This window comes from Bos javanicus, chromosome 22 (genome assembly GCF_032452875.1).
Source record: "Bos javanicus breed banteng chromosome 22, ARS-OSU_banteng_1.0, whole genome shotgun sequence".
NCBI classification, from domain to species: Eukaryota; Metazoa; Chordata; class Mammalia; order Artiodactyla; family Bovidae; genus Bos; species Bos javanicus.
Window position 1 is genome coordinate 37873929 of NC_083889.1, and position 14742 is coordinate 37888670.

Consider the following 14742-nt stretch of genomic DNA (forward strand, 5'->3'; position numbering starts at 1 on the left):
ATAGTGATCTGTCATCAAAAACTATTTTTTAATGATCTATCAGCTCATCGGTAGATTAAGACTTTCTATTTTATTGAAGGAAAAAGTTGGAAACCTTCTTACATGCAAAAGGATACATAACCTAGGCATTTGAATCAGTCACTTTTGTCAATACCAACACCGAAACTTCAAATTGTCCATTTTTTTTTTCAGTGCCTCCAATGTTTTGCAACCTAACAATGTACCATGCAGAAATATTTGGGATGTAAAAGAAGGGTGTAAAATTTGGGATGTAAAAGGTCCAAGGTCAGGAGTGGTGGCCGTGAGGAGATACCCCACACCCAAGGTTAGGAGCAGCGGCTGTGCTTTGCTGGACCAGCCACGTGGAGAAACCCCACATCCAAGGGCAAAGGAGAAGCCCCAGCAAGGCAGCAGGAGGGGCAGATTCACATTTAGAATCAAACCCCATTCCCACCAGAGATGCTCACAGGGCTCAAACAAACCTTGTGTGCACCAGGACCCAGAGACCCCACAGAGACTGAGCCAGAACTGTGTTTGAGGGTCTCTTGTGGAGGTGCAGGGTGGCAGTGCCCTGCCGCAGGGACAGGGGCTCTGGGTGCAGCAATCTTGGGTATGGCACAACCCCTTTTGGAGGAGGTCACCATTAACCTCACCATAGAGCTGCCAGAACTTACACAGGACTGGGAAATAGTCTCTTGGAGGGCACAACAGCACCTTGTGCACCAGGACCCAGGAGAAAGAAGCAGTGACCCCACAGGAGACTGACCCAGACTTGGCCAGGAATGTCCGGGAGTCTCCAGCGGAGGTGTGGGTTGGTGGCAGACTGCTGCAGGGTTGGGGGCACTGAATGTAGCAGTGCATGCATGGGATCTTTTGAGGGAGTCACCATTATCTTCACTACCTCGCCATAGTTTGGCCCCAGGAAAATAGTAGGGAGGGAACACAGCTTCACCCATCAAAAGAAAATTGGATTAAAGATTTACTGAGTATGGCTCCGCCCATCAGAACAAGAGCCAGTTTCCCCCTCAGTCAGTCTCTCTCATCAGGAAGCTTCCATAAACCTCTTATCCTTCTCCATCAGAGGGCAGACTGAAAACCACAAGCAGAGAAACCTACCAATCTATCACATGGACCACAGCCTTGTCTAACTCAATGAAACTATGAGCTATCCCTTGGAGGGCCACCCAAGACAGACGGGTCATGGTGGAGAGTTCTGACAAAATGTGGTCCACTGGAGAAGGGAATGGCAAACCACTTCAGTATTCTTGCCTTGAGAACCCCATGAACAGTATGAAACAGCAAAAAGGGCACAGAAAGATGAATTCTCCAGGTCGGTAGGTGCCCAATATGCTACTGGAGATCAGTGGAGAAATAACTTCAGAAAGAATGAAGAGACAGAGCCAAAGCAAAAACAACACCCAGTTGTGGACGGGACTGGTGATGGAAGTAAGGTCTGATGCAGTAAAGAGCAATTTTGCGTAGGAACCTGGAACGTTAGGTCCATGAATCAAGGCAAATTGGAAGTGGTCAAACAGGAGATGGTAGGAGTAAACATAGACATTTTAGGAATCAGAGAACTAAAATGGACTGGAATGGGTGAATTTAACTCATATGACCATTATATCTATTACCGTGGGCAAGAATCCCTTAGAAGAAATGGAGTATCCATCATAGTCAAAAAAAGAGTCTGAAAAGCAGTACTTGGATGCAGTCTCAAAAATGACAGAATGATCTCTGTTCATTTCCAATGCAAAGCATTCAGTATCACGGTAATCCAATTCTATGCACTGACCAGTAATGCTGAAGAAACTGAAGTTGAATAGTTCTATGAAGACCTACAAGATCTTCTAGTACTAACACCCAAAAAAGATGTCCTCTTCATTATAGGGGACTGGAACGCAAAAGTAGGAAGTCAAAAAACACCTGGAGTAACAGGCAAATTTGGCCTTGGAGTACAGAACGAAGCAGGACAAAGGCTAATAGAGTTCTGCCAAGAGAACACACTGGTCATAGCAAACGCCCTCTTCCAACAACACAAGAGAAGACTCTACACGTGGACATTACCAGATGGTCAACACCAAAATCAGATTGATTATATTCTTTGAAGCCAAAGATGGAGAAGCTCTATATGAACTATGAACTATGCCTGATGAACTATGGATGGAGGTTCATGACATTGTATAGGAGACAGGGAGCAAGACCATCCCCCAAGAAAAAGTATTGCAAAACAGCAAAACGGCTGTCTGAGGAGGCCTTACAAATAGCTGTAAAAGGAAGAGAAGCAAAAAGAAAAGGAGAAAAGGAAAGATATACCCATTTGAATGAAGAGTTCCAAAGAATATCAAGGAGAGATAAGAAAGCCTTCCTCAATGATCAGTGCAAAGAAATAGAGGAAAACAATAGAATGGGAAAGACTAGAGATCTCTTCAAGAAAATTAGAGATACCAAGGGAACATTTCATGCAAAGATGGGCTCAATAAAGGACAGAAAAGGTATGGACCTAACAGAAGCAGAAGATATTAAGAAGAGGTGGCAAGAATACACAGAAGAACTGTATGAAAAAGATCTTCATGACCCAGATAATCATGGTGGTGTGATCCTTCACCTAGAGCCAAACATCCTGGAATGTGAAGTCAAGTGGGCCTTAGGAAGCATCACTATGAACAAAGCTAGTGGCAGTGATGGAATTTCAGCTGAGCTATTTCAAATCCTGAAAGGATGATGCTGTTCAAGTGCTGAACTCAATATGCCAGCAAATTTGGAAAACTCAGCAGTGGCCACAGGACTGGAAAAGGTCAGTTTTCATTCCAATCCCAAAGAAAGGCAATGCCAAAGAATGCTCAAACTACTGCACAATTACACTCATCTCACACGCTAGTAAAGTATTGCTCAAAATTCTCCAAGCCAAGCTTCAACAATCCGTGAACCATGAACTTCAGATGTTCAAGGCAGAGGAACCAGAAATCAAATTGCTAACATCTGCTGGATCATCAAAAAAGCAAGAGAATTCCAGAAAAACATCTACTTCTGCTTTATTGACTATGCCAAAGGCTTTGACTGTGTGGATCACAATAAACCATGGAAAATTCTGAAAGAGATGGGAATATCAGACCACCTGACCTGCCTCTTGAGAAATCTGTATGCAGGTCAGGAAGCAACAGTTAGAACTGGACATGGAACAACAGACTGGTTCCAAATAGGAAAAGGAGTACGTTAAGGCTGTATATTATCACCCTGCTTATTTAACTTATATGCAGAGTACATCATGAGACACGCTGGGCTGGATGAAGCACACGCTGGAATCAAGATTGCTAGAAGAAATATCAGTAACCTCAGATATGCAGATGACACCACCCTTATGGCAGAAAGTGAAGAAGAACTAAAGAGTCTCTTGATGAAAGTGAAAGAGGAGAGTGAAAAAGTTGGCTCAAAGCTCAACATTCAGATAACGAAGATCATGGCATCTGGTCCCATCATTTCATGGAAAATAGATGGGGAAACAGTGGAAATAGTGTCAGACTTTATTTTTTGGGGCTCCAAAATCACGTGACTGCTGCCATGAAATTAAGACGCTTACTCCTTGGAAGGAAAGTTATGACCAATCTAGATAGCATATTAAAAAGCAGCGATATTACTTTGCCAACAAAGGTCTGTCTAGTCAAGGTGATGGTTTTTCCAGTAGTCATGTATGGATGTGAGAGTTGGACTATAAAGAAAGCTGAGTGCTGAAGAATTGATGCTTTTGAACTGTGGTGTTGGAGAAGACTCTTGAGAGTCCCTTGGACTGCAAGGAGATTCAACCAGTCCATCCTAAAGGAAATCAGTTCTGAATATTCATTGGAAGGACTGATGCTGAAGCTGAAACTCCAATACTTTGGCCACCTGATGCGAAGAGCTGACTCATTTGAAAAGACCCTGATGCTGGGAAAGATTGAAGGTGGGAGGAGAAGGGGATGACAGAGGATGAGATGGTTGGATGGCATCACTGACTCAATGGGCCTGAGTTTGAGTAAACTCTGAGAGTTGGTGATGGACAGGGAGGCCTAGCGTGCTGCAGTCCATGGGGTCATAAAGAGTTGGACGCTACTGAGTGACTGAACTGAACTAAAAAAAAGGATATTTTCTTTTATAAAAGGGGAGTAGGTGATTAAGAAAGATATTTTCAGAACCAGGGCATTCTCAGTAAGATAAATTTTAGGCAAATGTACATGTGAAGGCTGAGAAATACATTTCTTTAAAGTTATCTACACCATGTACCCCTCCAGGAGTTGCTGCATCCCCCTAGGTGTCTATAGTCTCTCACCCGCTAGCTTGGCTTCACCCAGATGAGTCCTTGAACTACTGTGTAAGGAAACAGGAAGTAGCGGGGGTTGGTGGTATGTGCATGCTAAGTCGGTTCAGTCATGTTGAACTCTTTGCGAGCCCACAGACTGTAGTCTGCCAGGCTCCTCTGTCTATGGGATTCTTCAGGCAAGAATACTGGACTGCATTACCATGTTCTCCCCCAGGCGATCTTTCTGACCCAGGAATCAAACCAGGGTGTTTCCTGCATGGCAGGCAGATTCTTTACCATCTGAGTCACCAGGGTTGGTGGTGGAAAGAGATAAGATGAGAGAGAGAGATTGAAATTCAGAGACGGAGAGCTACATCTTCAAACTAAACCACTCTATGACCAGTCTATCACATCCTAGAGGAACAACACATTTCAAGTAAGTACAAGTCACACTGTCTCAACAACCAGTGAGAAAAAAATGGTCGATTAACTCCATAATACTGGAATTACCAATAAATCTGCAGCAAGCCTCACTACTATTTCCATGACCTCGTGAGATTTCCAACCATCTATTTCAGAAGAGTTTCTAGCAAGTCTAATGATATTTCTTCAGTACAGGGGCACAAAAGAATGACAGGCATCATTTTTTCATTTTAGATCTAAGGGATCTGGATGAAAAAGAATGTGATTGCTTTTCAAATACCTGCCCTGAGGACTCGGGTAAGCCCTTTAAGCATTGGAAGAAAGAAATTAGAAACGACAGAAAAAATTATTTCATAAAGCAAACCACTTACGATGAGTGGACCCCGGTTGTTCTCTCGATACTTGTTCTGGAAGAAAATGTAAACGACAGTGGCGGCCAAGGAGTAGAGGAAGGCGAAGACGGCGACGGTGACGAAGAACTCTGCCGAGGACGAGGAGTCACCAATCAGGGACACCTTCTGTCGCTCCTTCCCCTCACAGGTGGGCACCTCAAAGGTCACCTGGTGTAACCTACAGTATCAGAGAAACCAGAGAGGGGAATCATTAACACGCCAAGGAGAGAAAGCGAGAATGCCAGTGAGATCTGAGGACTTTCCTGGTGGTCCAGGGGTTAAGACTTCACCTTCCAATGCAGGGGGTTGATCCCTGGTTGGGGAGTTAAGATCCCACATGCTTTGGGGCCAAAAAAACCAAAACATAAAACAGAAGTGATATTTTAACAAACTCAATAAAGCCTTCAAAAACGGTTCATACCAAGAAACCTTAAAGTGAGATTTGATTTGGGATCTTACATGGCATGCCTCTGTGACATGAGAACTTACAGAGGTTGCAGTTGGGATTGTGGCAGTGATACTACAGTTAAACATCATCGCACCGGGCTTCACAGTAGCTAGTTACATGAAAGACAAGAAGAAGGGAAGGGGGAAGCGAACCTGAAATTGACGACGGATTAGAATACGACATCTTCTCCCTGAAATTCTCCAGTGCTTTCTCACCATCCTTGGACTCATACCCTAACTCCTAAACATGACCCAGCAGGTCCTGCTTTAGGGTCTTTTCACTGACTCTTCTCTTTTCCTTAATCACTCTTCCCTGACATTGCCCATGGCTGGTTCCTTTGCAGCACTCAAGTGACAACTTAAAATGTCATCTCCTGGGAGAGTCTTTTCTTGCCAATCTAAAATAGCTCCTTTCCCTTAGACATTTCTATGACATCAACCTGTTCATGTCATTCATTGCACTCAATACCAGCTACATTGCCTTGGTGATGTATTTTCTTGTTTGTTTTTGTTTTTTTCTGTCTCCCTTGGATTTGGGATCTTGATTTTCTTCTCTGTAAATCACGAATCCCTGACACTAATTAGATACTCAGTAAGCAGGACTTGGATAAGTAAACAAACATTCTTGATTCTATAAGATGATTGATAGACCCTAGTTTGACTGAACTTTGAGAATTTCTATTTTAGAGAATAAGATATATCAGGATAGCATTCAGGGTCATAGTGACGTTCTTGTTCAGTCGCTAAGTCGTGTCCGACGTTTTGCAACTCCATGGACTGCAGCATGCCAGGCTTCCCCATCCTTCACTATCTCCCAGAGTTTGCTCTAACCCATGTCCACTGAGTTGGTGATGCCATTAAACCATCTCATCCTCTCTTGCTCTCTTCTCCTCCCCTTTCTCTATTACTTAGTAGAGAAAAATAAGATTTTGGAGGGTAGTAGTAGAGGAGCCAAAATTAGGTTTCTTCAGAAATGCCTAAATCATTTCTTAAGTATTGGAAAGAACTTGGAAATAGAAATGAACAAGCGTTAGCAATATCAGTAAAGGACCATCTGGAAAAATTACCTATAAAAGTAACATGATAATAAAACCATTGATGAACCTGATAAATTCCCAACTTAAGCTTAAGGAGTATTTCTCTTACTAAGCAAAAGCTAATTCCTTTAAATGGATTTCTTGTGTACATTCTCCTAGATAATACAAAATAATAAAAGAATAATACCAATACAACGAACATACCCAAGAATTTATGTGCCAGATACTACATTTTATATGTATTATTTCATTTGATGCTCACAAAAAGCCTTATGAGGTAGGCACTTAATTGTCCATTCCCCCTTTATACAAGAACATACAGGCTTTAAAAAGATTAAATGATTTGTGCTAAACCACAAGGCTAGTAAATAGGGCCAGAAAATTTTAAACTGTTATGTTAATTTGCTTCTGTTGATTACTGAAAATATTAACTAGGATGAATTTTTTAAAAAGTGGAGCCCATGGACAACTAGCACAACTATAAGTCCTGCTAAAAATGTTTATTCTGGGGTCTGTCCCAGAGCTACTGAATTAAAACTGTTAGAAGTAGCCTAGTTGACAACCAAAACAGGAAGCGCCAGTCCCCCTTATGTCTCAGAAATCTATTCTTCTTCATTTACTGTTGGACTTTAAAAAATAAAAAACTGTTTACATTGTCCACTTGATTTTGCTTATTTATACTGAGCCTCCTCCTGTTTCTTATAAACCAGAAAAGCGTACAGCTGCAGTACAACTCAGGGAAATAGAAGCATTCATCATGGTTATACTGTAGAGACTCTTTCTTTCCCTTGCCAGACATACTAAAATATTTCTCAGTAGTTGAGTCTGTGGGAATGCTGAAAAATGAAATAAATTTAAAAAGGTAATCATGCCAATTATTCTGATAGAGGTGATTTTCAGATAATGAGCCCCCCCTTTTTTTCTCACTGTTATGTAATGGATCATTCATTCAACTCATTTTTAACAAGAAGCTCTGTAGTTCACATAGTGTCTAGATTCTGGGGATAAAGTAGGGAACAAAGCTATATGGGCTGGTCTCTGCACATGTTGAACTTTGAGTTTAGAGGGGAAAAATGGCTTTTCTGAGAAGACCCAAAGACTAGTTTGGGGATGAGGTGGTCAAGGTAAGATTGCTTGTAGAAGTGATTGTTTAAGCTGCAACTTGAAAAGTGAGTAGAAAATTGTCCAGACCAAAAGTTGAGAAAAAAGCACAATGAAATATGACTTCAGACCCAGTAGGATGGTTATAATCAAAATGATTATAAAATTGGAATGAGTTAGCGAGATTAGACTGGAATAACAGGATAGGATTAGAATAGCAAATTCCTTAGAAAGCAGGAAATTCCATAATTTGGAAAACAGTCTTGCAGTTCTTCAAGTGGTAAACCTAGAGCTATGGCATGGTCCAGCAATTCCACTCCTACCTATTACACATCCAAGAGAAATGGTAACATTTGTCTGTACTAAACTTGTACTAGAATGTTCATATCAGCCCCGAAATGGAAACAATCAAACATCTTCAGCTGATGAGTAGATGAATAAAATGTGGTATATACTTATAGGTTGGAATATTATTTATCAATAAGAAGGAATAAGTACTGATACATGTTACAGCATGGATGATTCTTGAAAACATTATGCTAAGTGAAACAAGCCCGTTGCAAAAGACCATAGATTGCATGATTCCATGTAAAGGGAATGTTCAGAATAGGCAAATTTATGGCAATAAAAAGCAGGCTAGTGTTCACCAAGGGCTGGTTGGTGAGAATTGGGGATGATGACTAAGCGGTACAGGATTTCTTTTGGGGGTAACAAAAACACTTTAGAATTGACTGTGGTGATAGAGCCTTATGCTGTTAAACATTACAAGTCATTCAACAGTACATTTTACATGAATGAATGCTAAGCTATGTGAATTATATTTCAATTAAAACTGTTAAAAAATAGAGATGAAAGAGCATGTACCAAGATTCCAAAAAAGCAAGAAGCATAGCACATGTGAAATGATGAAATATGGCTTGAAACTGGAATATGGCAGGAAAGAATATGAATGTTGTAGGATGAGATGGAAAAGTAGCCAGAGACCCTCAGTGCTGGGTCCTGTGGGTCAGATTATAGACTCGGGTCTTTTAATCTTCTTTATTTTTGCTAGTGATGACAACTGTAGAGTTTATTTCCTTAACTTTCATATATAACATATAGTATGTTTATCCTATTTTACATTATGTCCCTAGTATTTATTTATTTTATAACTGGAAATTTGCACCTTCTGAATGTCTTCATCCAATTCCTCCCTCACCCCCAGTAACCACAAATCTGACTGATTTTTTCTATGAATCTGTTTGTTCATTTTTGACCTGTAAGTGACCTTCAGCACTGTATTAGTTCCCATTGTACAACAAAGTGACTTGATATTTCTACATGTTTCAAAATGATCGCCATGATAAGTCTAGTCATGATATTATCATATGAAGATATTGCATAGTTATTGACTGTAATCCCCACACTGTACATTTCATACCTGCCACTCATTTTTTTTTGCAGCCTCTTAATCTCCCTCATTTAGTTCTCTCCTCCTCCCACCCTCTTTCCCTCTGGCAATCACCCGATTGTTCTCCTGTTCTCTGTATCTATAACTCTGTTTCTGTTTTGTTATGTTTGAACATGTGTTTTAGATTCCACACATAAGTGGAAATCATGTAGTGTTTGTCTTTCTCTGTCTGACTTATTTCACTAAGCATAACACCCTTTAGGTTTGTCCATGTTGTCAAGAATGTCAAGACTTCATTTCTTTTTTGGCTAACTTGCCATTACACACACATCTTCTCTATCCTTTCATCTATTAATGTGCACTTAGGTTGCTTCCATATCTTGGTTATTGTAAATAATGATGCAGTGAATATGAGGGTGCATATATCTTTTCTATTTGTATTACTATTTTCTTTGGATACATACTCAGGAGTGAATCTTTATCTGAAGACCAATACTGGAAAGATTCCCTTATAATAAACAACATGTAAAACAAAAACAACAGTCAGGACCACGTCACCTGTGGCGACTATTTAGAAACATGCACACCTCCTGTCCAGGTGTCAGGATCTGCAACGCTTCTAACGCACCAGATCCCTCAGCTCACATGGACAGACTGGGTCTGCAATTTTTGAGTACACAGAGAGCAGCAGAGAGGGGGAGAACAAAATAATTTTTTTTCTATGCAATCAGCTGAATACCAACATTTTCGTCATTGCTAACTTATTGTATTGATTTACAGTAAATGTAATGGTGCTTAAGTGCAAGACAAAAAAAAAAAATCACTAACAAATTCCCTGTGCTTATTAATACCAATTATCTATAGCTTGGTACTTAGCTTGAAGCCACACGGGTAAACTCAGGACCAAGGGGAAACAGAAGTGCAGCTGTATTATGGTGCCTGTTCTGTGGAAGGGAATGGGCATCATTTGTAAAGGAAGGGCATGTCAGCTGAAAATGGTCTGAGCATAATAATTCATGTCGCTAAACACTTTGAATGCTATGGGATGGCATTTATTGCTAAACATATATATTTTACCAGAAAGGTTCTTCTAGGCAATAGTTACATACATATGCATAAATTTGCATGCTTCATTTCGGAGAGAGAGATTTTAGAGTCACCATGTGTTTATCAGATATAATAACTTTGGAAGCAAATATTATTCATTCAGAACCTAAACAAGGGGAAACCTCTTCTGTACAGATAGTGTTAGTCGATGGAATCTGGAAGCTGATGGGCCTACTTTTGTTCTTGTAACGGACTAGTCAGGAAGCAATCGCTGAGACTGCAAAAAGGCCAAATCCAATTTGTTGATTTCAAATGTATTATGCCCTTCTCGGCTGGTATGACTCAATCAAGAGGTACTTGAATTTCATTGGGTTTTACTACATCGTGCCTATCCACAAAAAACCTCCATGTGAGAATAGATTTTTCCTTTTTCTTTTTAAAAATTTACCAACACTTAAACAGAGCCTTTTAAACATTTCACTCCTGCTTCAATTAAACTAAAGGAACTGCTGGGCACCCACAGTTTTTAGTTCTATTTGTAGGGTCTGAAAAAGTATTAAGCAAGCTGGTGTTACTTTATTAATAAAAATATTTTTGTCAACCACCACCAACATTTTTCAACCTCCAGGCATTGTATTAGCTTCTTTACTGCTCGTGTCTCACTTAAAGATCATAACAGCCTTCTCAAGTAGGTACTATCTGCCCACATTACACAGATGAGGAAACAGGCTTGAGGTAGGTAGTGAGCTTCAGTTCAGTTCAGTTCAGTTCAGTCGCTCAGTCGTGTCCAACTCTTTGCGACCCCATGAATTGCAGCACGCCAGGCTTCCCTGTCCATCACCAACTCCCGGAGTTGACCCAGACTCACGTCCATCGAGTTAGTGATGCCATCCAGCCATCTCATTCTCTGTCTTCCCCTTCTTCTCCTGCCCTCAATCCCTCCCAGCATCAGAGTCTTTTCCAATGAGTCAACTCTTCACATGAGGTGGCCAGAGTTACTGGAGTTTCAGCTTTAGCATCGTTCCTTCCAAAGAACACCCAGGGTTGATCTCCTTCAGAATGGACTGGTTGGATCTCCTTGCAGTCCAAGGGACTCTCAAGAGTCTTCTCCAACATCACAGTTCAAAAGCATCAATTCTCCGGTGCTCAGCCTTCTTCACAGTCCAACTCTCACATCCATACATGACCACTGGAAAAACCATAGTCTTGACTAGACGGACCTTTGTTGGCAAAGTAATGTCTCTGCTTTTGAATATGCTATCTAGGTTGGTCATAATTTTCCTTCCAAGGAGTAAGTGTCTTTTAATTTTATGGCTGCAGGTACCATCTGCAGTGATTTTGGAGCCCCAAAATATAAAGTCTGACACTGTTTCCACATCTATTTGCCATGAATTGATGGGATCAGATGCCATGATCTTCGTTTTCTGAATGTTGAGCTTTAAGCCAACTTTTTCACTCTCCACTTTCACTTTCATCAAGAGGCTTTTGAGTTCCTCTTCACTTTCTGCCATAATGGTGGTGTCATCTGCATATCTGAGGTGATTGATATTTCTCCCGGCAATCTTGATTCCAGCTTGTGCTTCATCCAGCCCAGTGTTTCTCATGATGTACTCTGCATAGAAGTTAAATAAGCAGGGTGACAACATACAACCTTGATGTACTCCTTCTCCTATTTGGAATCAGTCTGTTGTTCCATGTCCAGTTCTAACTGTTGCTTCCTGACCTGCATACAAATTTCTCAAGAGGCAGGTCAGGTGGTCTGGTATTCCCATCTCTTTCAGAATTTTCCACGGTTTATTGTGATCCACACAGTCAAAGGCTTTGGCATAGTCAATAAAGCAGAAATAGATGTTTTTCTGGAACTTTCTTGCTTTTTTGATGATCCAGAGGATGTTGGCAATTTGATCTCTGGTTCCTCTGCCTTTTCTAAAACCAGCTTGAACATCTGGAAGTTCACGTATTGCTGAAGCCTGGCTTGGAGAATTTTGAGCATGACTTTACTAGCATGTGAGATGAGTGCAATTGTGCGGTAGTTTGAGCATTCTTTGGCATTGCCTTTCTTTGGGATTGGAATGAAAACTGACCTTTTCTAGTCCTGTGGCCACTGCCAGTGAGCTTACTGGAGGTAAAATAGGTAGTGAAGGGCAGAGGTGAGTCTTGGATGCAAGCAGATTAGGAGGAGCTATACTAGTAAGTATGACACTTTCCTACCTCTCTGCTTCAAAAATTACAGCATCCTTAGACTTCCAGTCAAATATTTGTATAAAAATGGCTGAGCCAGCTTTCCCATGCCATCTAATCTAATGGTAGACGGATTGTTTTCACTAAATAAGATTCTAAACCAACATTCGTTCTGCTTCCACCTCAAAGCACTTGAGTTAGGCATCGTTCAAGGTACCCAGCAATGATGGAGTTGAATCCCTTTAGGCCAACCAATAGAAAGTCATTAAAAGCATCCAAGTTTCCAAATTTTGTCCTGGGTTATCCTAACATTTGCTTTATAAGTAAGCAGAGGGCAATGAACTTGACTGCCTCAGGTACTGAAAGTGTGCTCATCATAGCATCTGTGGTTCTTCACAGGAGGAGAGTAAAGGACAGCACAGATTCATCTTCAGATAGCACTGTGCCAGTAAGGGCATCTGGTCATAAGACTTTTGAAATGGTGAACAGTATGTTTCACCGGGTGCGGGACAAAATAGGACTTAAGCTCCTAACATTATACCTCGGGGTGGTTCAGTGCAAGACAGTAATGACACATCCCAAGGGTGGTGACCCCACCCAGGAGTAAATGCAGGAGGCATTAAGGTATTGGGGAGAAAGTTGCTGCCACAGAATTTCTGACAGCCAGGATTAATGTGGCCAAGTGGACATCAGAGGGCAACTGGCAAATTGTGGTGCTGAGCACGCTTCTCCTCACAAGATAATTTTCTGTAGCTCCTGTTTCAATCTTTGCACCAGTTGATAAAGACTCAAATCCTCTTTCTCTACTCCTTTCTCTCTTCCTTCCAGGAAATACTGGCATTTGTCTGGTTTTTAGATTGTCCTTTCCTTTGCTAGTCATATGTGTGTATGTGTGTGTATAATGAGTGCATCTGCATATGCATTTGCAGACACCTCTACTTGCTCAGCCTGTATGATTTGCAACATAAATGACTACAAGATCCTGTGAGTTTACATATACTTTTAAACACATCTCATTTTCTCTTCCCAGCAACCTTCTTTGTTTACAGATGAGAAAGCTGGAGGTCAGACAACTTGAAAGAATCACCGAAGATCACCCAGATGGCAAAGAGAAGAGGCAAAAGTCCGCTATGCTCAAGTCCTTTATTCATTCACGAGGGATTTATTGAGCCCCATGCACCAGTCATTAGAGAAGCTAAGACGGGATGGCAATGAGTTGTGAGGAATGGGAGTGAAGATTATACAGAAGGTTGAAAGGGACAAGTCCCCTCTGACTGCCATTTCCCCTGGTTTTCTTACTGAACTTGAAGCATGGCATTTGGTGATGCTACTTAGGACAGTGATGGTGAGCCCACCTCTGCTGGGTGCTGATCACCAACTGACAACTTTTTTGAGTGCATAGTAGGCTAGGCACCAAGCCAAAGACTTTCATGTATTATCTCATACCTTTAAACTAGATAAAGTGGGTACTATTTCCCTTCTTTTTAGTGGAGAGGAAAGTGAGGAGCACAGCGGTAATTCAACTTATTGAAGCAAAGGCCTTCAAACAAAGTCTGTGTGTGTGCTGCATTGCTTCAGTAGAGTTCAACTCTCTGCAACCCCATGGACTTCAGCCCACCAGGCTTCTCTGTCCATGGGGTTCTCCAGCAAGAATATTGGGATCCATACTGCCATCCTGCAGGGAATCTTCCCGACCCAGGGATCAAACCTGCATCTCTTAAATCTCCTGTATTGGCAGGTGGCTTCTTTACCACTGGCACCACCGCGGAAGCCCAAAACAGAGTGTATATGACCCCAAAGCTTTTACTCTTAACCTCCCACATGAAAAAAATATAGTATTTAATACTATTCATTGTTTTTATCACTCACCTATTTACTGACTTCCCACTGCAAGGCTGCCCTTTCTGAGAAACTTCTTGCAGTCAGTCATGGCTCAGATGGTAGAGAATTTGCCTGCAATGAAGGAGACCTGGGCTGGATCCCTGGGTTGGGAAGATCCCCTGAAGGAGGAAATGGCTACCCACTCCAGTATTCTTACCTGGAGAATTCCATGGACAGAGGAGCCTGGCTGGTTACAGTCCACAGGGTTGGAAAGAGTTGGATACAAATGAGTGATTTTCACTTTTCACTGTCCCTCTCTCTATTAATCTCCACCTTGTTGGTTGTTTCTTAGCAGGAGAGTGGTCATGGGTTGAATGTTGGAGTGTCTGGGATCTGTGATATTTTGTTCCAAATTTCCTGGGCTCATGGGTGGTTTCAAACTGTTTCTCAAGACATTGATTATAGCAAGGATTTCCTTTATGCCACCAGCACCTCTTAAAGCGTACTTTTATGCTGTGGTCAAAATCTGAGGAGTGTCTGACTTCATGGACCCTTAGGTATAGGATCTATTTAGGGTGGAAAAGGCAGAAAATGGGGACAGTGTGAGGACTGAGAAGAGTCTTGGGAAAC

General features: G+C 41.4%; 1 protein-coding gene across 3 annotated transcripts in view; it reads right to left on the reverse strand.

The window, feature by feature from the left end:
- SYNPR (synaptoporin) overlaps positions 1-14742 on the reverse strand; it is a 298386-nt gene that overhangs the window by 51067 nt on the left and 232577 nt on the right. For all 3 annotated transcript variants that reach the window (XM_061396507.1, XM_061396508.1, XM_061396509.1), the window contains one exon: positions 5068-5266. In XM_061396507.1, the coding sequence (XP_061252491.1) occupies positions 5068-5266 (199 nt within the window). The remainder of the gene's footprint in view (positions 1-5067; positions 5267-14742) is intronic.